Source organism: Mytilus trossulus, chromosome 3 (assembly GCF_036588685.1).
Source record: "Mytilus trossulus isolate FHL-02 chromosome 3, PNRI_Mtr1.1.1.hap1, whole genome shotgun sequence".
In the NCBI taxonomy this organism is placed as follows: domain Eukaryota; kingdom Metazoa; phylum Mollusca; class Bivalvia; order Mytilida; family Mytilidae; genus Mytilus; species Mytilus trossulus.
In genome coordinates, this window is record NC_086375.1 from 45,156,697 (window position 1) to 45,182,584 (window position 25,888).

General features: G+C 31.0%; 1 protein-coding gene across 7 annotated transcripts in view; it reads right to left on the reverse strand.

The window, feature by feature from the left end:
* LOC134711600 (stimulator of interferon genes protein-like) overlaps positions 1-25,888 on the reverse strand; it is a 135,848-nt gene that overhangs the window by 2,123 nt on the left and 107,837 nt on the right. For 3 of the 7 annotated variants that reach the window (XM_063572293.1, XM_063572292.1, XM_063572295.1), the window contains exons 10-11: positions 829-1,049; positions 133-322 (exon numbers count right to left, since the gene is read on the reverse strand). In XM_063572293.1, coding sequence (XP_063428363.1) covers positions 133-322; positions 829-1,049 — 411 coding nt within the window. Of the gene's footprint in view, positions 1-132; positions 323-828; positions 1,050-1,946; positions 2,052-3,165; positions 3,623-4,268; positions 4,349-4,719; positions 4,907-7,130; positions 7,367-7,909; positions 8,006-9,089; positions 9,184-9,773; positions 10,099-11,098; positions 11,417-16,693; positions 17,091-20,688; positions 20,761-25,888 lie in introns of those variants that run through there. The other 4 variants (XM_063572296.1, XM_063572294.1, XM_063572291.1 and 1 more) reach the window with 4 other exon arrangements.

Genomic DNA, 25,888 nt, shown 5'->3' on the forward strand with positions numbered 1-25,888 from the left:
ATCTGACATAAAAGGACGACAAGACTGCACAATATATTGCATTTCTAAATTTGTCAATTGTGCATGTTAATTCTACTGATATGTATCAAATGCATATGAAAATTCATGTATTAAATGCATATGAAAACTCACCATCAAAATAAATAAATTCACAACATTTGGCTTTTTGAGGATCAGCTGACTCCATAAGATTCCTAACGATCTCATAAAAACTGTATGCTTCTGATAAAATTGTGTCTGCAGTTACACCTGCAATCCTCCATTCCTTCATCTCATGTAAACATGTAATAGGTGCAGCATATTGTCCAATAAAATATTTGTCCTGTAAGTTAAAATAACATATTTGTATACGTGTACTTATAAACATGTGTATTCCAACACTTAGAAAAATTGCAAAAGAAAAGAAGAGGAAACAAATATACTTATATTAAAACACATCATTTGAAAAAAAAACAAAGGAAAAAACAATATTTTACAAATTTCCTGTGACCAAGTCCTTTTCTAGATTAAACTTCATCCAGAATGATCAAAGCAGAATATTTGAAAACTAAGGATGTATAAAGAACTGAATCAATTAAAGGGTTGTACAACCAAAGAGTCTTCAACCTAAATAAATAACCAAATCCATCCAATGTCAGGTTAGTCTAAGGAAGTTGAAACATTAGTTTCTTAAAAATTCTAGAAGTATAAAATGTAAGTAAGTGGCTTTAACTTTTAACAGTGTAATTCTTTTGCTAATCAATAAGTTTAGATCACTGGTCTCATTCTGTTTCTCATATCATCTTCCCAATATTTAAAGTATGAACTAATGTATGAAAACAGACTTACCGGCTGATCAGTAATTTTATATATTTGACAAGAAAATGGTCTGCTCCCACCAAAAGGATGAATATCAGGAGTAGTTGTAAAGTTAGATATTCTGTCATTTTTGTCTTTCATCACACCTTTAGCATCACAACTCTTTGGTATAATTATAAACAGAGTTTCAGGACATTTATAATTGCTGATATCCATTTTCTTAAAAGACTGGTCAATGTTTTTCAATGCATCTGCAAAAGGAAGAAAGTACTGAAAATCATCAATTTGAAAGAATCTTATCTAAAAAGAGTGAGAAAAAGCTATACAACAGAAAAATAAAAGTCTTATATGTGTGATATGCTTAATGAAACAACAATCCAACATCACAAAAAAAATCCTACACCCCAAAACATGTAGAGGTCAACATGCAGTCTTCTACAACTATGCACACTTTGTTTAAAGAAGCATTGAATAATTAACAAAGACAATAAACGATCTTGATCAGCACATTATATTTTCTAAAAATAAAGATCTGTTACAACAAATGTACAAGAGCCAACATCTGGCAGTGATAATGCTACATAACACACGGCCTTATGCTGGCATACTGACTTGCTGAGATATTTTATGTACATGCTGTTGTGGAGGGGCATTAAATCATATCCTTGTCCTTTTGTACGTCTGCACGTACGTCCCAAAGTTTGTTTTAGTGCTCTAACATTAGTTTGCATCAACCAAATGTCCTGAAACTTTTATATATAATGCTAATAACCACATAACACAGACCGAATCATGGTGGTGTCTCTTTAAATATTCTAGAGTTATGTCCCTTTACAAATGAAAAAAAATATTGAATTAATCCTTTCCTTTCTCTAACTTTAGTTTGCCTCAACCAAATGTAATGAAACTTATATACAATGTTTATTACCACAAAATACAGATCAAGAGTTTTGGTGGTGTCTTTTTTACTGTACCCAGAGTTGTGCCCTGTTACAAATAGAAAAATGTTTAATCTTCTACCTTAAACTTTTATATCCTTTTAAAAAAAAATATCAGTCCATAAAAATAGCTTCAATATTAGATGTTATCACAACAGTCACTCACACTGACAAACTATGCTCTCTCTCATAGTATATCAATGACCTTACCTGGCAAGATGACTCTAAGATAATTAACAACATAACCCCAGGCAAGACCATTGGCTACATCTCCAGCAGGAAGTAACATCTCTGTTTTCAATGGAAAGTCTTCTCCTAAAACATAACCAATTCATAAGTGTTTCTTGTTTCTTATTTTTTTTATAGATTAGACCATTGGTTTTCCCGTTTGAATCATTTTACGATAGTTTATTTATGGGCCCCTTTAAACCTTGCTGTTCCGTGTGATCCAAGGCTCCGTGTTGAAGACTGTACTTTGAGATATAGTGGTTTACTTTTAAAAATTGAGACTTGGATGGAGAGTTGTCTCATTTGCACTCATACCACATCTTCCTATACCCAATTATTTACAGATCTGTTAGTTTCTCTTAAAGTATACTGTGTTCCTTAAATTGTCTTGCAAGTTGTAAATTCTTTTTTTAAATTTATAGGTTACCAGTACAAAAGATATCCAGTAATAAATAAATTTGGTGTTTTTACTCTCTTCTGATTGGCTAAAATTCTTAGTTTTATTTTCAATGTTGTTAATTTTGATGGTGACATGCCCACTCTGACGTTGTGTATTCATACGCCAACATGTGTGTACGTTGTTATTGTTAATATAAACAATATAAAAAATTCTTTGAGGGTTATTTTAGATAGAAATTTATTTATAAGGAATGGCAATAAATTATTTTGATTTTATTGAACCATAAAACTAATTTTTGACTCTTCACATTTTACATAATCCACTTTGCCTGAATAATTTGTTTCACTATAGCAACATTGATTTCTATACACAATATAATTTTTTTCATTAAACTTGAAAAAATGCAAGCATCAATACTGTGTAAATTTGGTAAGTTGAAGGACTGATATGAATTTTCCATCAAGACCAGTGGTAAAGCATCTTTAGTAATGCAATAAATACTGAAGTCCAAGTGAATTGCAAGAACACATCTTTTTTATTTAATTTTTTTATTCTGCTTGAGGAAGTTAACAAAATAAAAAATCAAGGCTTTTGTTTTTGTTTTGTTTTGCTTCGGTTTTGATGGTCTTTAATCTATTATTAATATGGTTTCCTGCCCTTTTGACGTCCAGCAGGCCTGCTAAAATTTTCAGAAAAATGTGTCCTGTGTGCAATGAAACTTTTTATATACATCCATAACAAAACCAACTAAATCAAACAAAGAAAAGTTTCATCTTTCTTTGATATATAACAGGCACTCACCACTAACGATATTGTGAAGACTTTTAAGATGAGATTTAGTTTGTCCATTATAAGGTACATAAGTGACCCACTGTAGAGCATCAGGTATGTAGATATCATTACGTCTATCTACCACAGGGATTACCCTTACCCTTCTTTTGAGGATACCATCATGGAGCGCAGCCAGTACCCTCAGCTGAAGCATCTTGTCCTTAACTGAATTCTTGGTCATCAGAAAAATAAACCATCTACAATTCTGCACAGCTTTAATAAGTGTATTAGATTTCACCTCTGGATTATTTGGGTCGTCAGGATTTTTTAGGATACTGTGTATCCCCTTCTGTTCCAGGTATTCAATAATTTCTTTAGCACTCTGTTTGTCTTCTGTGTCTTCTGAATGAGCTATATAGACCTGATATTGGTATTCAAGTTCTGGTGTAGATTCCAAGTCTTCTAACTTAGGTCTGATTGAGCTCTCCTGAAAAGGATTCATTTATCAATACTATTTATATGATGTGTGGCCATAGATGAGAGTGTTTTTAAATCATAGATACTGTACATTTTAAATTAAAACTTATAGTAATAATTAAAGTAAAACATCATAGAACTAGAAACAACAAAAAGGCTGCAGCCATTAAACATTTGTTCTCATTGCCTTATTTGATTCAAATTTGTATGAGCTTTTAATGACTATTGCATTTCTTTTACAATTCAAATTAAGGGGTTAAGGGGACAAAATCATATTTTCAATCTGTTTACGGTGTCCCACTCTTTTACAGTGCCTGTACTTAACTATGTCAAGCACAATGTTGTTTCTACATCTAAAATTCATATACTGTGGATTCATTTATTTTCATGTGTATCAATTTTCGTGGATTGCTGAAAACTTGCATATTTGTGGATATTTGATATCGTGGTTTTGCCAATCTCAGTAGACAAAACCTATTGAAAATATGATAATTGTTGATCATTTGAATTCGTAGTTCACCTGTACCCACAAAACCCATAAAAATTGGTATCCAACGAATAATAATGAATCCACAGTATACTTAATCAATGTGTCAGTAAGTTTGAGAAAGTGAACACTATTGTGAAGGGAAGACAAGTTAGACATTAATACAAACCTTTGGCATTTCTTTTTCAGTTAATTGTAAATCTTGTTTTATTGCTTTTACTAAAACTTCAGACACCTTCTCAGTTTCATCTGTAAAAACAAATTGGGTGATTTCATAATTATTTTTAATGCTACATTAGAGTTTATAAAACTAAAAACAATCTGTTTAGACTGGTAAATTTTAGACAGAAGGTGAAATATATTTGGCAGGAATGGCTTGGTTTTTTATGTTGGTTTCAAACACTAGATACATTGTAAATAGACAACTTTTTTGTTAAAGACAATCTCTAGAAGTCTTTTGGTTATTTGTGTTACTTGGGTTGCTAACTCATTTTCAAAACTTTCCGTTTTGAATTTTCCTTCCTAAGAGTTCAGTATTTCTGTGATTTTACTTTTTATATATAACAAGTACCAGTACCACATATATTTTGTATTATAAATTTTCCATTTTTGTATATTACCATTGAAGAGAACAACTCTTGCTTTATTTCTAGATATATCAAAGTGGTTTATCACAGAGTTCATGGTATAGTAAAACCTTGCTAACTGTAACTTCTTGTCATCTATACTAAACTTTGCTAAATGGTGATCTTCCATTGCCTTCATTGCTCCAATGGCACTTGGGTATTCGCAAATGCAGAAATATGTCTGAAAAGGTATTTGAAAAGCATGAACAAACACAATATATAATATGAGTGCATGGAAATTTTCTTGTGAAACATTTTTTTTGTAAAATCTACTATAGATAAAAAATAAACTTAATTTCCTAAAACTGTTTAGAGAACAAATGGACTACAAAATATAACCATACTTCAGGACATCTAGGAATTTTGTAACATGCTCCGGTGTAGTGTTATCTCATTATCAATCATATTATCATACCACATCTTTCATTTTTTAACTCATACTGGTTTTTATTTTTAGTCATCTCTGCAATTTTTCATAAACTTTTTTTTTCAAATGGGTTAATAAATGAAAGCAAAAAGTTAAAACAAAGGCATATTTTCCTTAATTCACATACAATGTCTCATGCAAGCACAAATAGTGGTCTCTATGGAAATGATTTAAGGTCATGGAATTGTAAATGGGCTATGTCACAATTTCTGCCCAAATTTTGCATACAACCTTGGCTCCTTGAAAGATAATTGAAAATCGAAAAACAAATGCATTTATCTCTTTTATTATCTGGAAAATTACTGATTGAATTCTTTCAAATTAAGTGAACATTTGTATAGAAAGTGACTACTATTAGTAAAAAAACTTTTTTTGATTTTTAGTTAAAGTTCAAATTATAGACCAGTCAAATAAGTTTGAACCTCAAATTAATTGCAATAGAAAATGTTTTAGTTCTAATCTATAGCATTAAGCCCCAAATATACACAGAAAAAGGTCCCATAAAATCTAACTTGAGGAAAGCTCAAATTTTGCATTTTAAATTTCTTATGGAAATTAACATTAGAAAGGGAGATAACTCCACAAAAATGAGTCCTTTTTTTTGTCAGTTTTGGGTTGTTTTTCTATAATTCATGTGAAATATGATACTTTGATGGGGTTATAAGTTCGCATTTGACTCAATCATTTGCTCATGAAATGTTCAAAAACGAAGTGTTATGGGTAATTTTTTTTTTGCGCATTTCTCATTAAAGAAATTGCAAATTTATGGCTTTGTGACCATTTAAAAAAAAATAATGTTAATATTTGGTATCGTTATTATATGAAAATTATATTTGTTCAGCATCTACCTTGTTTAAAGAAACTTTAAACAAAAAAAAAGAAGAATATATGCTTAATTACTTTTATTCAATTTGAGATTCTTTACATTGACATGCTGAAAAATCTAATAAATGCTCAACTAATGAATTATGAAATCTATGTAGCTTGATTAAAGATATGAAAACTCCTTTTTATTTGTTTGTTTTTCTCTAAAGATGGCTAAAATATCAAGAATCAATATATTTTGTTGAATAGAAATGGTAAATTTATAATTTATATCAATTTTTATTGATGTTTCTTCCGTTTTTGCAGACTTGGACTTCTCTTGAATTGAATTTTAAATGTGCGTATTGTTATGCATTTACTTTTCTACATTTGTTAGAGGTATAGGGGAGGGTTGAGATCTCATAAACATGTTTAACCCTGCGGCATTTTTGCGCCTGTCCCAAGTCAGGAGCCTCTGGCCTTTGTTAGTCTTGTATTGTTTTAATTTTAGTTTCTTTTGTATAATTTGGAAATAAGTATGGCGTTCATTATCACTGAACAAATATATATTTGTTTAGGGGCCAGCTGAAGGACGCCTCTGGGTGCGGGAATTTCTCGCTACATTGAAGACCTGTTGGTGACCTTCTGCTGTTGTTTTTTCTATTGTTCGGGTTGTTGTCTCTTTGGCACATTCCCCATTTCCATTCTCAATTTTATTATCTCCCATATAAATGCAAATCTCCATAAGAATTTTAAAATCATTATTTTTTGGTTTTCCTCAAGTTAGATTTTATTGGACTTTTTTTTCTGTGTATATTTGGGGCATAATGCTAAAGATTAAAACATAAAAATCTTCTGTTGCAATAACTTCAAGATCAGGGTCAAATTTATGCTAGATTGACTGGACTAAAAGAGACTGAGTTAGTTGTATGCAACATTTTAGCAAAATCTGTGACATAGTCCATTTTACTGTTACTATAACCTTTAAAAGATTTTGATAAAACATACAAACATGAACCCTATATTGAGCTTTTACCAGCTTAGACAGCAGCTCAAGGTATCGTCAATTATGAAATTATTACAAGCACATGGTTTTTAAAATCTTGAGATTAAAAAGTAGAAAAAATTAGATAATCAAAGCACTTAGATAGAGCTACCAAAAATAATTATTCACCTGATCACCATCAGTAATACTGTAAAGTTTGACAGCAAATTTTCTAATGTTTCCCGCTCTTATTGTATTGGAAAGTTCCAAATGTGTGATCAAGTTGATATTTTCATCTATTTTTGACAGATCAAAATGGCAAGTACATGATGTTGGTACCATTTCATAAAACTTTGTTGACACATGGTTCTGAAGGGAGGCTAATTTTCTGTACCATTCAGATTCTTTCAGTTTATTTTCCAAATCTATGAATAATAAACAAAATAATTAATATACAAGAAAAATTAAATTCTAAATAAATTACTAAAGATGAAAATCAGTAAGCATGCTTAATAACCTCAGTTAAAAATACTATAAATCAATATAAAACTGAATAAATCAAACTAGAGAATAGTGACAGAAGCCATCACAGAGGGCCCCTCAGAAGTGAACAAATAACTCGTAATGGGTTATTTGATTATTACATAACCAGTAGCTGATATCAATGGAAGACAGAAACAGCAATGGGTTTTAATGCTGAAACAATTTTTGTACATATGCACAGCAATGACAAAATCAAACTTATTATTTTATCATGAATTTTCATGAATGATTTTTTTTTCTGCAACCTTACAGTCTAAGGGGTGGTGAATACTTAGTTACACTTGTAGTCTCAAACATCTAATAAAAACAGATATCTTTGACCTATAATGGTTTTTCTTGAACAAATTATGAATTGGATGGAGATTTGTCTCAGACACATCTTCTTTTATCTTAAAACTTTCATTTAAAATTAAAAAAAAGCATACCTGGTAGGATGTATTGAAGTAACCCTGCATAATGTGACCATACCAGACCATGAGCTACATTTCCCGCTGGCATCAATTGTTTTATAGTCTCTTTTTCTGAAATAGGAAATCAAACAAAATTTTTATACACTCATTTCTTAATTGCTGCGTGTTCTAAAATTGCAAAATAAGTTTACAATACTTACAAAAAAATTAGTATCAATAAGTACTAGCTTATGATTATCTTTACTTCTCATTTGAAAATATTGTTGAAGTAAAAAGGACACAAAGTATTAGTTCTCTGGTACTTGTATGTCTAAGGTAAAAAGCTAAAGACACTGTCTCTCTGGTATCTTTCACCCCTCTTGGTTAGATTCTTGCCAACATCTTTTATTGGTAGTGAAAGTTGGAGTGCCAAGAGAGAACTATTGATATTTGACATGAAAAGTATCAATCCTAGTCAATAAGGAACTGAGCTGAAATACATTTTGCCAAGAGTGAGGTTTTAAATCATAACCTCAGAGTTGACAGCCTAGTGTTAAATCCAAATGAACAACTTTGACCACTCAAGCTAGTGGTAAATTTGTTTGAAGTCATACTGTTTTAGTTTAAAATGCATGTTTTCATACACCTAGATTAATAAAATTTCAGACAGGAGGCATTTTTTGATTACCCAAATGAACCACAAGCATTTGTAAAACATACATTTTAATAGTTCAATTAAATGATTATGTCGAAATACTTAGAAGTGGTTTTCAATAGTCAAAGACAGGAAAAAAACCCACTCAATCCAGTGACCTTCGAAACGTTACAAATATTATATACATCATGAACATGGGGATAGTAGAAGAGAATGGCAATCTTATTTTTGGAAAATTTCTTCAGCTTTGAATATAATTTTTTAGGTAATGTTTTTCTGAACTTAATTGTCTATTCATTGTATTTTGTTTTTTGTCATAACATATTCATTTTCTCTTTGACAAACAAGCTTTGAATGTTCCTTTTGGATATTGTGCCTTTTATTTTGTATGTCATACATTTATGATAAAAGAAGGTGAGGAATTTTGTGTCAACTAAACAGTCTAAGGTAAGGTCCTGGTGTTGTTTATTTGGATTTTTTATTTCTGAAACTGTCTACATCTGTTAGTAACTGTATTATCTGATGTCTTTAGTGGTTCTTAAGTAAACTATTTCAACATACCCCTTAACCTTTCGATGGTCTCTGTAACCCAGGAATCATTTTCTGTCGTAAACACAATTTTTCTAGCTTCTTGTAATACTGCAATTTGTGGAATCTATTACAAAAATTAAATACATCTAAACTATAAAACTTATATAATAACCAAAATACAGAATAATAAAAATCAAGAATGGAAATGGAGAATGTGTTTAAGAGACAACAAGCTGACCAAACAGAAAGTTCGTTTTGTGGTAATGTGCTAGCCTCAAGTGCAGCTGTTGAGTGAGGCCATATGGTCAAGTTCTATCTAGGTCAAAGACTTGAAAATTCGTGATGCTAAAAATATTTGTGTGGATGGGTATAACGCCTACCACAAGATCTTAATCTTCTCCTCTTTGATAAAAAAATATATTGCATTGGTCAAATTTGATCTTCATTAATGACCATATTTCAGATCAAATTTTTTAAAACAATTCATCTATGAAAAATCCATGATCTTATTAGTTTAAGATTATTCAGACTGAGAAATATTGTTACCTTTTTGGAAAAATGGTGAAATATTGACTTTATAACATTACAAAGAATATGCATGTACATGTACCACACAATTATGTAATATGAGTAACAATTTTTTTGATTCCTTCTGTTTTAATGAAGGGTTGAGTTAATTGTTAAAAATACAAAAACAAAAATGTTTATACATACATCTTTCTCTTCAATACCATGAAGTAAAAGAACAACAGAAAGCTGCTGTTTCCTTTGGGATCTCTCTAGACCTATTAGTAATTCTAGATTGCACCAGCTACTTTGCATGGCATTCTTAGTGATAAATAGGAGTGTCTTATCAACTTTATCCACCAATTCTGTTAAACTAGATAGAAAAATTTGTCCTGGTTGTAATTCATCTTGGGTAAGGATGCTTATGTCTTTAAAAACTTCCAATTTTGGAAGGATTTCATCAAATACCAGTTGTTGATCATCAAGTTCATTACTGTGAGAAAGGAATACTTTTATGGCAGTCATTTTTTTCCTGAAACAAATTTTAAAAGTGCATTAACTATCTTTTGTGGTGTTTTGGGCATTTCATCATACCTTATAGGTACAGTCATGACAAGATGCTGATCCTTTACTTTGAAAAAAATGGGGCCGCCAGTCCTAAAACAAGTTAAATTTTGAGTATTTGAAGTACAATCAGTAAAAATTCTAGATACCATAAATGAAGCATTAAGGGGAGCACCCTGCACCCTAAATTCACCCCAGCAAACTGTGTAGTATAAAATTAGATTATTATCACTTTACATGTATTATGACAGGGAAGCTTATTTGAAGAATTCACAAACATTTGATTTTTCAATTTTAAAAAGGATAAATTAAAAATTACAAATGTTATAGATGTATATTAATTATATCAATAAACCTGTTTATTACCCGCTCTAATTTTGCACCTGTCCCAAATCATGAGTCTCCGGACTTTGTTAGTCTTGTATGGTTTTTAATTTTAGATCATTTATATCTTTTAGATTTCAGTATGAAACCATTTTCACTGAACTAGTACACATTTTTGTTTAAACATGTTAAAGGCAAGTTGAAGCCTGCTCCGGGTGCCAGATTTTCTCGCTGTGATGAAGACCCATGCATTGATTGCCTTCAGTTATTGTTGTTGTCTCTTTGACACATTCCCCATTTCCATTTTCAATTTTACTAGTAATACATGTATGTGATATATTGTATATAAAAACCAGACTACCTTTGATCATTAATTTTCACATAGATGTAATATAATTATTATTTCATTTCATATATTATATTAAAACAATGTACCAGTAAGTTTTTTTTACTGTTTATCAAATTTATAGCTTGAAAAGTTAAAATGATGTTTTCCAAATTGTCACTTATCTAAATAATCTTTCATTTGAGGATGTTTAGAAGAATGCGATCATGAATCGCTTTTAGGCTCTGAAAAAAACGAAGTAAAAAAAGGGGGAGGTGAAATACAAAACCAGAAAGTGTGAAATGAGCAACCAACTCACCACTGCAGACAGTGCAATGATAGCTAAATATTATCTTGTTGTTCTTGTGTCTGTATCATAGTGTATGATGTATCATTGTCATTGATCTATATATAAACTTAAAAATATCAGTTGTAGTCATGTCATAAATTGCAATGGTATAAATGTGGCTTTCATTTGTCATCATAATGATTTTGCCTTTGTTGGTAAGGCTTCACTAACTGGATTTCTCTCAAGACAAAGTTGTAATCTGCCAGACAGATTATACGCCCAGATGAAAGTGAAAGTAAGGTCTGGTTACTTTCGAAATGTAAGTTCAACAGGACACCAGTTGTAAGATGCTGACAGCCTTCCGGACTTTCCCGAAGTCCTTCGTATAACACCGCGGTCGACCTATGGTTACTGGTAAACAAAAAAAACTGATGATAACTGCGGAGCTCAACTGCGAAAAGGCACTAGACAGTTAAAAACTAAATCTAATATTCACCTACAAGTCGAGTAATTCCTTTAAATTGATTTCTTTGTGTTGATAATTTATATTTTCCTACTTTTCAAAAGCAAATTATTAAAATTACCCTCCTATTTATAAAAAACTAGATACCTAAAATCAATCTACAGGAGATGCTTTTTAAATTTGAGTAAACACCTAAATAAAAACTCAACAGTAAAAACCGTAAGCAGTGAAAATTGTTATTAGTACGAAAACACATTACACGATGATACCTAGGATTAAAAAAAATTGTATAGTAAGTATACAATTTTTTTTTTAATCCTTGTATTTACAAAGCCGAAGAAAGAATTCGACAATTTTTTTTTGAATCCTTGTATTTACAAAGCCGAAGAAAGAATGCGACAAAATAACAAATGCACGATATTGTCGACGCCGGCAAATTGAAATTGGCAAAAAAAAACGTATTTCCTGAAATATTTTCCGGCCGTCGCTGCACTGATTATTTGTCCTGCCAAAAATTATCAAAATTTCAGATTCAATAGTTTCAATGATAGTGATTTTACAAATTTAAAATACAAGTACCATTCTATTCATAATTATGAGAGAAAAATCCACGACAATGCCAAGCAATATGGCAATTGCTTTACAAATATTCTATCGTTTGACAGCTTTAATCAAAATAGTTATTTTTAAAATAAGAGCTGGGGAAATGATGGCATATTTTCTATTTTACTGGCGCAGGAAAAATAGCCACTGCTCTATCAAATCGTACCAAATCGATAAAACATGCTCATCATGTTTGTCTTGAAGTTGTCGCCATTTGTTACCCAATCTAGGAAGTAATTAAGTAGCTTATTTTTTTTCTCTCTCAGTTTTTCATGACTACTTCACTTGTTTTTCCAACTTGTTATTCTACTCTACTAGACTAAACCTGTCCACGAGATAAGTAGTACTCAGTATTGTCAAAAGATTTAACTGCTGATGTTATACCGAGACCGTTCGATTTAAATTCTACTTTCAAGAGCAACCCGAGTTAATAAAATCGAAGTCGACCAAACGGATTGATTTCCTGGCAAGTTTATGAACTTCGGTCCCTGCTTTGAAGTATTGATTGTTTTCTGTGGAACAGTGCGACAGCTATCATTTCAAAATAATTTTAGAGTGGGTTCTAATAAGGATTTGTGGTCATTTGTACATTTCTATACAAATCCTTGTTTCCAGAGCTATTCATAATCACCTTCTGATATTTAAAATTTGTTATATGAACATTTATCTAGACAGGAGAAACAGTCTAATACAGTTTTATGGATATCTGTTAAAATTAATTATATCATAGGTTGCGACAAACAATTTATTATATTAATAATTGTTTTGTTTTTTTAATTATTTATTTTTTAAAACTCACCGATAACCACACAATTATATTCCTTTAACGGTGGTTTATAAATATGACCTATACTAGTATTTAACTCCGAAATGATCCGGGAAACCAGGCTATCATGGATTTTCGATTTCCAAAAAATTGTACATATAGTTGCCAAAAACTTTAGACAAACGAAACAAAACTAAGTTAATCTGAAGTACTGTTTTATATTTTCGGCCAAAACGTAAACAACTTCGATAAAACAATATATCTGGAAGTTTTTTTATTTTGTCTTCTGCATGCAATGGAATAAAAAAAAGTATGTTATTATTATATATATGGATCTTTTCATTCAAAAAAGCTACTTCAATAGTTGTTTTACAAACTGTGAAAATCTATACATTTAAATTTTTCACGTCTAAATATATCTGATGAGCGTACTAGGTTAAGAAAAGTTCCAAAATGTATAGATAAGAAAATGTATGGTAGCTAGTATTTTTAGAAAAGATATTGATTGATAAATTGTAGGTGTTTAAAGCCACTTTCTACACAACAAGCTATATCGTGGTTGTCAGTTTTTGTTGGTGTCAACGGGTAGCCGGAGTGCCGGAGAGCTTCGGGCGGAAAATAAACAATTCTAGTTAATTACTAGTAAGATTGGAGCCAAATGAACATGACCCGAACGGGGATTAAATTTTGATAATTAATGTCCAATGTCATGTATTTCATACATGGTCACACGAGAACAAATTAACAGTATATATGAAGGTATGTCTTGTAATAGAAGCCGTCCGGGAAAAGGGGTCGGGGAAATTTGGACTGCCACTGGGGAGTAAGGTTAATTGGATAGGGACAGAAAGTTTGTCTTGCAACAGGGCACTTACGGACACCTCAAATAGTGGTTACAAGGATTCTTGGCATACAAAGATCGACCACGTTCGGGGTTAAAACTCACAAACTTGGCCTTCAAATAGAAAACACGAATGCAGTTATATGATTATTAAAGTATTGTTTTACGCGTTTAATATAAAATAAGGAGAGGTATCAAGGAATTAATCTGCTATTGTTGAACAAAATCTTAAGGCTTTAAAAGATCTGCAAATTATTTTTTATAAAATATCATTTTCATTATAATTCTGATAATGCCTTAGTAGTCGGTTTTTTGTTTTATTCAATTCTGATAAAAGCTTGCAAAATCGAAAGAAACTTGTCAACATTGTATATATGATCGCTCACCTTGGTTTATATGCATATTAAACAAAGGACACAGATGGATTCATGACATAATTGTGTTTTGGTGTTGGTGATGTGTTGGTAGATCTTAATTTACTGAACACTCTTGCTGCTTACAATTATCTCTATCTATAATGAAATTGGCCCAGAATGTGACAGTGGAAAATTTTTTGTAAAATTTTACAAAAAATACAAAATTTATTTAAATTGTAAAACATTGACTATAAAGGGCAATAACTACTTATGGGGTCAATTGACCACTTTGGTCATGTTGACTTATTTGTAGCCCTTACTTTAATGTACATTATTGCTATTTACAGTTTATATATATCTATCTATAAGAATATTCAAGATAATAACCAAAAGCTGCAAAATCTTCTAAAAATTACATATTTAGGGACAGCAACCCAACAACTGGTTCTCCGATTCATCTGAAAATTTCAGAGCATATAGATCTTGACCTGATAATTTCCCCCCATGTCATATCAGCTCTTAATGCTTTGATTTCAGAGATATAAGCCAAAATCTACATTTTACTCCTATGTTCTATTTTTAGTTATGGCGGCCATCTTGGTTGGCTGGCCGGGTCACCGGACACATCTTGAAACTAGATACCTCAATGATGATTGTCGCACAGTTTGATTTAATTTGGCCTATTAGTTTCAGAGGAGAAGATTGTTTTAAAAGTTCACTCGGTTAAAGGACGACGGACCACGGACACCGGACGACACCGGACGCCGGACGCCAAGTGATGAGAAAAGCTCACTTGGCCCTTCGGGCTAGGTGAACTAAAACTTGTTTTGATATGAAAAAGTAAATTTTTAAAGAAGCAAAATTACCCGATTTAGCATCGCAAGAGATTTTCATGTCAAAGCCAAAAGCCATATATATTATTATAAACATAATTTGGTCATTTGGACAAGTAATGGGTCAGTAAATATCTTAACCGTTTCTCCACTAGCCCTACAAATTGAAAAAAAAATAAGAGATTGTTGTTGATTTTTATTAGAAAGACGGACAAAAAAGTTCCTGCAACAGCCGTGGCAGTGATACCGGTATCTTAGTAATTACTGTTGATCCTAATGTGGAAATGATGGAGAACAAGTTAAGTGTTGTTCAGGATCACAAACAACAATATTTATTTCTATATATTGTATATGTATTTGGTGACATCGAGGGTGCTGGGCTCCGTGTCCAATCCTTACTTAAATCATAAATATGGAATCGTTAGATAAACCAGTGTTGTAGACCCTCCTTAAGTTAACACATAACTTGAAGATTTAATTGAGCATCGTAAAATATATATTATTTTATTATATACCACTATTACCATTTTCATTACTATCATGTAGTCAATAGTGTGTTTTGAATAGTGGACTGATTGATAAAAGAAGCGCGAAAGATACCAGAGGGACAGCCAAACTCATAGATCATAGATAATTTAGTCCTGATTTATTTATCAGATGTAGATTTTGCACTAGCTTTCAGTTAATAATGACAATGCATTCTGTCTTTTTATTAGTTTATTTTCACACACAGAAAATATGTCGAGTTCAGGCTATTTTGTGCGCTCACGAACATGTTTAACAACGAAACACTCTATATGTGTATGTCTAAATCTGACCGTTGGGTTTCTCACGTTTGAATCATTAAGCATGTTTTAATGATACTCATATCCATGTTATTGGGACAATGGTGGATAGTTGTCTCATATTGCAATGTCACGTCTCTCTCCATGGGTTATTATTTCTACCAAATTCGTCAAAACATTCGCTGTTCCCTGATTTTACAGCCCACATATAAATTATGTGACTTGAAGTACAAGTTCAAACTCGCACTTTCGATGCGGAAACCGATACGTATGATATTATTGTTTGTATAGGATAAATCTATGTAGATTACACTTTAAATATGAGGAAAATGAAATATAAACACGGAAGAAAGACGCTTGATTTTCATATCGGTTATGTCTTCTTGACCTTTTTCAACATGAGGTCCTTAAATATTTCAGAATGACAAGAAGAAAATTCCTTTTTTTTGGTTTCATTTCTACTTCTTATCTAAACACACATAAACCACAATTTCGACATCCTGTCTTTTTAATGTTTTTATCATATATCTTTTATAATATTGTCGAGTTTTCATTATGTTTGATTATGTTTGTTTTGTCAATGTATTTACCGTAACCAAAATTGTTTTTTGTCTGTTTTGCAAATAAAGAATTATAATAATACTGCAACTTTAAAGAAATTAAAAATTCTGATAATAGACATATTACATCAAGTACAAATACTGATATCCGATGAAAATATAAAAGTTTTAGATCTGATCCACGTGATTTAAATGTGCACATCACACGCTTATCTGGGACTGATGGACAGAATAAAAGTATACGTCATTTTTCCGCGGGAAATACAAATAATTATCATCTACAATAGCGTCCCACTTAAAGTTAAATTTTTCATGGGGAGTTATGGGAGGGGGTGTTTGTGTATAATACTAAATATCAGTGCTGATTTTTTTTCTCCAGAAAGGATTAGGTATATAGGAACAGAACAATTTAACATACCTTATTTGTACACTTCAGTTTGGCCGTCATACACCCTTTTTATTCACGACAAAGTTATGATAGCCTTTGCGGAAAGTTTCCGATACGTTACAAGATTCCTTCAAACAACCAATAAAGATGTTATATATACAAGAAGTGTGTATAACTGGCTAGGCATGCGGCTTAATGAGGTTTTCTCTCTCATTCGTCATCTATAGGACGATAAATACACCATTTATATCTTAAAATTTCTTGTATCCTATAAATGGTAAACCATCGTGTTGTATATACCCGGTTCAGATGTTATCTTGATAAACGATACACTGTACGTTAACCTGTATATGTCCTTCTTCCGTTATTAAAATATGTCAAACATCAAAACAATCTTTTTCGATATTTGTTTGTGTTATCACATTTATAAAATTTACTATAAGAGTGTGAGGTATATCGATGCAAGCGGTTTATTATATAACAGTTGATTACACAACTAATGTACTCTACTTTCAATTTGTCAATCTATTTTTGAAATATATTAACATAGTGATTATCTTACCCCTGTATAATCAAACGTAATGTACCTTACTTTAATTTATTTAAATTTTTATATTTTTACTTTTTGAGATATTATATATATTATCCGCCACGAAATTTTCAATCCATTTAAATCTGAAAGCAAACCCAGTAATTCCCAATTTCTGGTAAGGTTGCCAAAACTTTATACATTAAATACCTTAATTTAGTAGAAGGTCATCTCGTATTCTACAACAAGTCAATCAACTGTTGTACACACTATCAAAAAATGATATTGTAATTTTTTAAAAATCTATATACAGGCCTAAATATATACATTAGTCTTAATTATAAATGTGTATTTCAACGAATGTTCACTGGCATGTACAAGAAAAGTTCCACCGGACAATGACAATGCAAATTGACTCAAAATGTTTCATATCCAATAAGTTACAAGAACACACGCAATTTAAGGAATGTTTTTATTTTATCACTTTCTGATCTTTCATTTACAAGAAAGCTTATCACTAACATTATTCAATAAACATTCCAATAAACTCATCATTGATACCAGGATTAAATTTTTTGTTTACGCTAGACGCGCGTTTCGTCTACAAAAGACTCATCAGTGACGCCTGAATCCAAAAAAGTTTAAAAGATCAAACAAAGTACGACGTTGAAGAGCATTGAGGACCAAAATTCCTAAAAGTTTAGTCAAATACAGCTAAGGTTATCTATTCTCCTGAGGTAAAAAACCCTTAGTATTTCAAAAATTCAAAAGTTTTGTAAACAGTTGATTTATAGATATGTCCATATCAATGATAATTCATGTCTGCACAAAAGGGCTGACTATATGGCTGGTGATACCTTCGGGGAATTAAAACTCCATCAGCAGTGGCATCCGTTTATACATTTTTTATTGAGATTGTACAACAAAATCAATGTTTTTGAAATAAAAAAACAAAACAACCATGAACATCTTGTTGCTACCATGAAATATTGTAGATAAACTCATCATAGATACCAGGACTAAATTTAGTACATACGCCAGACGTGCGATTCGTCTTCAAAAGACTCATCAGTCACGCTCGAATCCAAAAAAGTTAAAAAGGCCAAATAAAGTACGAAGTTGAAGAGCATTGAGGACAAAAATTCCTTAAAGTTTGGACAAATACAGCTAAGGTAATCTATACCTGAGGTAGAAAACCTTAGTATTTAAAAAAAAAAAAAAAAATTGTAAACAGTAAATTTATAAGTATAACCATATCAATGACAGATGTAACCCAACAACTTTTTTTTACTCAGAGGCAAATTGTACAAGCATAATGAACACATAATTTCTGAAATGTTTATCTTGAAATTTCGCATCAAATAATAAACATTTTGTAACAATACTAATCTCATGTTCATTCTAATGAGTTAATAAGAAGTTAACTTAAATGTTTTCTTTAACTTTGATAAAATATTACATATAATAAAGCCATATATATTACTTTGAAAATGAGAAGGTGATTTTTGTAAGAAAATAATCGCGACATCGTATACCAATTATTGAACAGACATTTATATTCTGAATCCTAGATATTCAGATTATTTAATTCTTACCAAATCGCGAAAAACGCACAAGTTCACCGATCGAATAGTGTGAACCTCGAAATGGTGTACGCAAACCGAAAATTGATCATTTGGTGTCGTTGACTATATTTAAGAATTATATGCTGCTTTTCGTAATTTCATTGGGGTGTAAAATCGTTGACCGAAGTACAATTTGTAAGGTCGGTCAACACTTTTACAACCCTATGAAATTGTTCCTATGGAGCATATTGGAAAATATGAATAGTATAAATACATTGCGCTAAATATATCTATGCGGAAAACGAAATGGTTCAGGAAACTATTAAAAAAATAAACCACCACACATTACCTACACGGAAAACGAAATAGTTCGGATGCATGATTACATAGCTAAATCAAACTGAGCGATCAGGAATTTTTTACTACCTTATGGTGCCTATGATTGCAGTACAGTAGAAGTAATTGTTATAAAAATTAAAAAAAATACTAAAAAAACCCACCACACTACAACACAGAAGACTGAGCAGGATTACTTGGCCGCATGATAATTTCGATATTAAGAAATACATATCATGACTATGAAAGAAAATGGCATAATCATTTAAAATTATATTGATGAAGGCATTCGTGTTGAATAAGAGTTATAAGAGAAGTAAAACCGGGTTTGATTCGTTTTAACGAACAACATATCACTAACCAGGTCGTTAAATACGTCCGTATTATAATCTTAATATTGACAAAGAATAATTAGAATATTGTAGAAGTATTCAATAAAATTCCATAAAATTGCAGGAGAAAAAAAACTTGCATTTGTGAATCATTAGGCGTAAAATAAACTGCCTTAAATTAAACAGAAAAACGTTAGACAAATTGCATCTCATGTGACTTCAATAGACCAATAACATACATGGTATGACATACGTGTATCAGATAATTTTCAAAACAGAAATGGAGCGTACTTTCACCAATTCAACGAACAAATATATATTGTTGAAGTAAATGATCCAAGAACCCTACCTCGAAACTTTTGGTTATCGTTCCGTTACTGAGAGACAAAAAAGGATGTTTTTTTTTACAAACTAAATAACAAAATGAATCCATGTTACCTCTTACCATATACAGGATTGAAATTAAGTTTCAATTCAATCTGTACAAGATTACTCATAATTCGTTATCACAGGTACCAGGATTATAATTTAGTACGCCAGACGCGCGTTTCGTCTACATAAGACTTATCAGTGACGCGCATATCAAAATAGTTATAAAGCCAAACAAATACAAAGTTAAAGAGCATTGAGGATCCAAAATTCCCAAAAGTTGTGCCAAATACGGCTAAGGTAATCTATGCCTGGGATATGAAAATCCTTAGTTTTTCAAAAAATTCAAAGTTCTGTAAACAGGAAATTTATAAAAATGACCAAATAATTGATATTCATGTCAACACCCGTAAACATTTCTTCAATCTGACTGTTTTAAGTCCCGTAGCTTTTGGACGACAACTGAAAAACGTGATATGTTCATGATGAAATTTTAAAAAATCACAAAGGAACTTAATATTTATTTAATTAATTAGTGTAACAGATGCCAGTATCTGTGTGAAAATGTTCGGGAGACGGGCTTTTCGTTTAATGCAAAAACTCACTAGTTATCATAACAAATTATTCCTTGGGTAGAATTTCCTTAGTAAGTTAATGTTTCGAACAAATCTAAGTATTATGGATGACTTTGATATGACATATTTAGAAAACAAAATCTTTTATAACTTCTGAACGACACTAAATATTTTGAATATCAATTCTTGTAGAGTGGCATTAAACTGTGTAAGCATATCATTAATGTACACAACATATTTTTTATATATATAAGTGTGTCCCCAATGAATCCGCGGTGGTCTCAAATTCAGTGGCATAAATTAAATAATAGTAACTTACCTTTAATCTTTGAACATTTCTATACTATATATTATGACCTGAAGATATTGAAAGAATAAAAATGATTTACAGAAATTTTAATGAATAGAATAAGACTAGCAATTTCCTATTCATATATAGGTTATGTAAATACGAGTGCACTAACATATGCAAAATATGTAGGAGTGAGCACACGGAAACATAACATAATGTGCGGGTTGCTATAATACTCAGATCTTTAAGTCATTATGATAATCCGAGTGATAAGCTTTATATTTTTCTTAAAAATGAAGAAAAAAACACTTTTTAAATTTACTTTTTTTTATCCATTCATCCAAATCTTTAGATTTGCATATTTTGTCAAATGTGTACTCACATATCTTAACAATTATACGTGATTTTTAAAAATTTTCCATCAATTAAAAATCAAAATTGAAAAGAAAGTGTTAAATTTCAAAATGTACGCTTTTCAGTGTGAAAATATTTTAATCTTGCGATCTGTTATACCCCTTGTAAGTGCGAATGATGAAGACTAATAGGACATATGTATATATTTAACCAAGGAAATAGAAACAAGAAGTTGTAAACAATATTTTAAAATAAATATTTCGATTTAAAAGGACAGTCTAGTTGTACCAATTCAGTATGATTATATGGATTGGGTATTTTCTGGTTTTGTTTGATTGAGGACTTTTTATCATTAAGTTGGAAAATAGGATATCAATATGGGATTGATAATCCACCCATTTCAAATGGTATTATAATGACATATACAAACTGAATAATATAACCCTCAACTTAACAAATTATCAATATGGATATTCAAAAGAAACTTTGTTTCAATGGGACATTTCTACTGGGTAACCAATTTGTTGTCGTGCTCAATTATTACACTCAACTTTTTTGTTGAACTTTAAGTTACTGAAATTTATAAATAAATATATTGTTGAAATTGATAAAAAGATGTATTGTTTTCATCAATGACAAAATCCTAACACGCACTAACAGTTTTGACAAAAAACATGGGCAAAATGTGTAGATAGTTAGACGTACTTGCTGGAAGAGTCGGACTCACAACACGTACAGAACTCGCACACATTCCTGAAACTTCAAGATTTAGTTTATATTGATTTCTATTGTTTTATCTTAACGTTTTATTAATATGTTGACTGTTCATTCCTTGAATAAATAGTGAGATGTGGTATTCTTACCAATGAGACAACTATCCACCAAATTTAAATGAACTCGATGTAAGCAATTATATGCAAAAAGTAAGATCACCGTGGAAAATTCAAAACGGAAAGTCCCTAATAAAATGGCAAAATCAAAAGCTCAAACACATCAAGCGAATAGATAACAGCTGTCATATTTCTGACTTGGTACAGGCTTTTGATCTATTTCATGACAGCCAGATAGTATAGGTGGAGAAAGCTGGAGTGCCTGGAGTAAACAACTTCCATTGAAAATCCTAGACAATTAAGATTGGAGTGAAGTGCACCTGCACGAGCGTGGTTGTGGTTGTGGACTTCCCCTTTTGAATTTTCCTTGGAGTTCAGTACTTTTGTGATTTTACTTTTTTCGAACTCTCAACCTCAGTGTTGGCTGGCTAGTGATTCCAGTAGTAACTATATACTTAGATCATTGGTCACTGAGGATCCTTAGTTATATTTTGAAGACCAATGACCAATGACAAAAGACCGCTTGATATTAACTATTTTGAACAAGCTTTTGTGGGCTCTTCAATTAATACTTAATGGACTTATTTAGGTTTGCAAAGATGCAAAAAATATCCTTTTTCAGAGACAAAGACTATGAAATCTAATGGGAAAAAATCATAGGACGTACAGCTTCATGCGCACAATGTGGTTTAAGGCAAAATGACGGACGAAGTTGAAAGGCATTGGGAATCAAAATTTAAAACCTGACATAAATGATGAGTTTATATCTATACATTTATAATATTTTGAATATCTTTGGTTAGCTTGATAACTAGCTGAACCGTGAAGTCAATTTTAAGTAAGGGATACTTTCCTCCTTTGGAAGTAGCCTAGTCCTTAAGATATGTAAATTGGTTATCTGTCGGATTTGTCTACTCTTAAAGGAGAGTAGTTTACCTAACTTTATAACGACTTCACGGTTCTGCTAGCAAGTAAGATAATCGAAGATATAATATTTGCCCACAATGTAAGAGAAAAATACAATCAACGTATTTCTTTAATAAGTGTGTACTAAAAAAGCAAGATAACAAAAATACCGAACTCCAAGGTAAATTCAAAAAGGAAAGTCAGTTATCGAATAACAAAATCACAAATTCAAAATAACAGATCCGCATTTACTCAAATCGCAGATTTCAAAACATTCCTATTATATAGAACGAAGCAATAAAAGTGAACATGACTTAATGTACAATCAAAGCGGAAAACATAACTTTTCGGCAAAATATAAAGTATGTTTGCTTGTGTAAATAAAATGTTAATCTTATGTAAATATCACGTACTATTTATATAAGGAAAACGAATGAAATACAACTGATATTTCCAGGAGATTATAACTTTTTTTTTTTTTAACTTTTTGCAACATGATATCTTTATATAATTATTTAGAACGATTAGAGGAAAATTCTATGTTTCATTTGTACTTTATTTAATACATAACAAAATTAAATTTCTAGTTCGACATTCTATGTCATTTATTATCAACAGCCCAGTAGTCAGCACTGCTGTGTTGACTTGAGTTATCATTGATATATTCATAATTATAAATTAACTGTCAACAAAAGTTGAAATCTTTTAAATACTAAGCTGTATTTGGTAAAACGTTTAGGATATTTGGTCCTCAATGCTCTTCAACTTCGTACTTTATTTTGTCTTTTTAACATTTTTTTTATTCGAGCGTCACTAATGAGTCTTTTGTAGACAAAACCCGCGTCTGGCGTAAATACAAAATTTCAATACTGGTATCTATGGTGAGTTTATTGAAGAAAATGTAAAGGAAAACAAAATTCTCATATCTTGACATGCAGTAAAGGTTTAAACACTCTGCATTATGCAAAGCTCTAGTTGATCTGCCCTTTGTTTGGCTAATGAACAGAATAATTTCGTCTTCTAAATATAAATATACATATAGTTAATTGAACCATCGCAAATACGTTACAATAATGGTTAACTAATGTTATCCATTTTAGCTATATTAATGGATGTTAATACTGAAAAAGTATATTTAAAAAAGGGAATAATAGGGACAAACATACTTGATTCGTCTGCTTCACTGCCTCTTTTTGGCCTTTTCTGTACCATATACAAGACATATTTGATGATATTCTATTTGTAAGGTTTAGATATGCATTTTAACTTATAAACATTTTTTTAATCATCAAAGATACAAGGCTTATAAATTACGACACATGTTCAAAGAATGAAAAGCTCATCAACAAGTTGAAGTAAAAGACAAAGCAATGGCAAAAAGAAAAAAAACCCGAAATACGATGAGAAGACAAACATATGCATAATACACTACATAGAAAACTAAAAACAGAGCAACCAAAAACCCTTTCATCTATTCTTAGCCTATTTTATAAATAGGTTACAAAATGAAACTATTATTCTGAGTTGATATTAATCTCGTAGCGTGCAGCTATACCTCACACTCGAGTTTTTATTACAAAAAAGACATGAGGTTGCAATTGATGATATACATGGTAAAGAAAAACTATGTGTTGTTCCTCCACCTCAAATAAATGTCATCTGACACATATTTATTAATAGTATCGGAAGCACATGTCTGTGTTTGTTTATGTTCAACACGCGTTGACGAGCACATGGTTGCATACCTGGTTTGCTATTGTATGATTTGATTGGCTATAGTATATCGAAATGGTATCCTACCAGTATACATGAGGGTAGGATCGTGACTCTCGTGCAGAATTGTATTATAAATAACAGATATTTCGATAACAAGTTATTCGATGTTTTGCCTTTCTGAATAGCATACTTTTTTTTTCGTTATACATATACCCACCCCACCAATTTGATAGATTTTAGTAATTCAGTTTAATGATTTAACATGATAATTTGTAATAATAATGTATGTATTGTGTTTTGTAGATTGTCGTAGATTTTGAATTGCTTTGGATGGAGTTCCGATACGGACTGTGTATTGGTGAAATTTGTGTGAAATATTTGTCTGGGATTAGTTATTATAGATGTAGAACATTTAAAAGAATATTTTGATAAATGGTTTTGATGTTTGAGAATGAATAAAGTATAAAAGTGTGCTACTCACATGGAGAGCACATTCCTTTAGTATACATATGTGTTGAGTTAATTGACTAAATAATTTATGCTCGAATAAGAACATAATGTCAGTTGAACTTTTATTAAAACCAATTTATCAGTCTAACTTGTCTTTTTTGAGAAATTAGGTTTAATTTCAGGCAAATAAAGGATATAAAAAAACCTCTATGAATAGGTTTTTAATATGATATCAAATTACTTTTAAAGGATACAGCCGTATGAAATTCAGTAAAAGAAGTTAATTTTGAAGGAAACGTCAAATATAAAACTATTAATGAACATACATTGATATCTCAATAATCATGATAATGACTTGTCACCAAAATTTCACTATTTTTACAAAAACAATGTAATAAGGTACTCTTAGTTGAAGTATGCAGGCAAACCAGAAAGGGTGTATCGATATATGCAAACCGATGAATTACTGAGTGGTGTTTTTTTGGCTAATTCAAAGAAGATTCAATTTATTTGCAATAAGTTGTATGAATTTTAAACTATGATGATATGAGCATCACTGGTAAGTCTTATGTAGACGAAACGCATGTTTTTAGGAATTGAATGCTCTTTTTTGTAAATTTATTGGCGTAAATACAAAATTTCAATACTGGTATCTATGGTGAGTTTATTGAAGAAAATGTAAAGGAAAACAAAATTCTCATATCTTGACATGCAGTAAAGGTTTAAACACTCTGCATTATGCAAAGCTCTAGTTGATCTGCCCTTTGTTTGGCTAATGAACAGAATAATTTCGTCTTCTAAATATAAATATACATATAGTTAATTGAACCATCGCAAATACGTTACAATAATGGTTAACTAATGTTATCCATTTTAGCTATATTAATGGATGTTAATACTGAAAAAGTATATTTAAAAAAGGGAATAATAGGGACAAACATACTTGATTCGTCTGCTTCACTGCCTCTTTT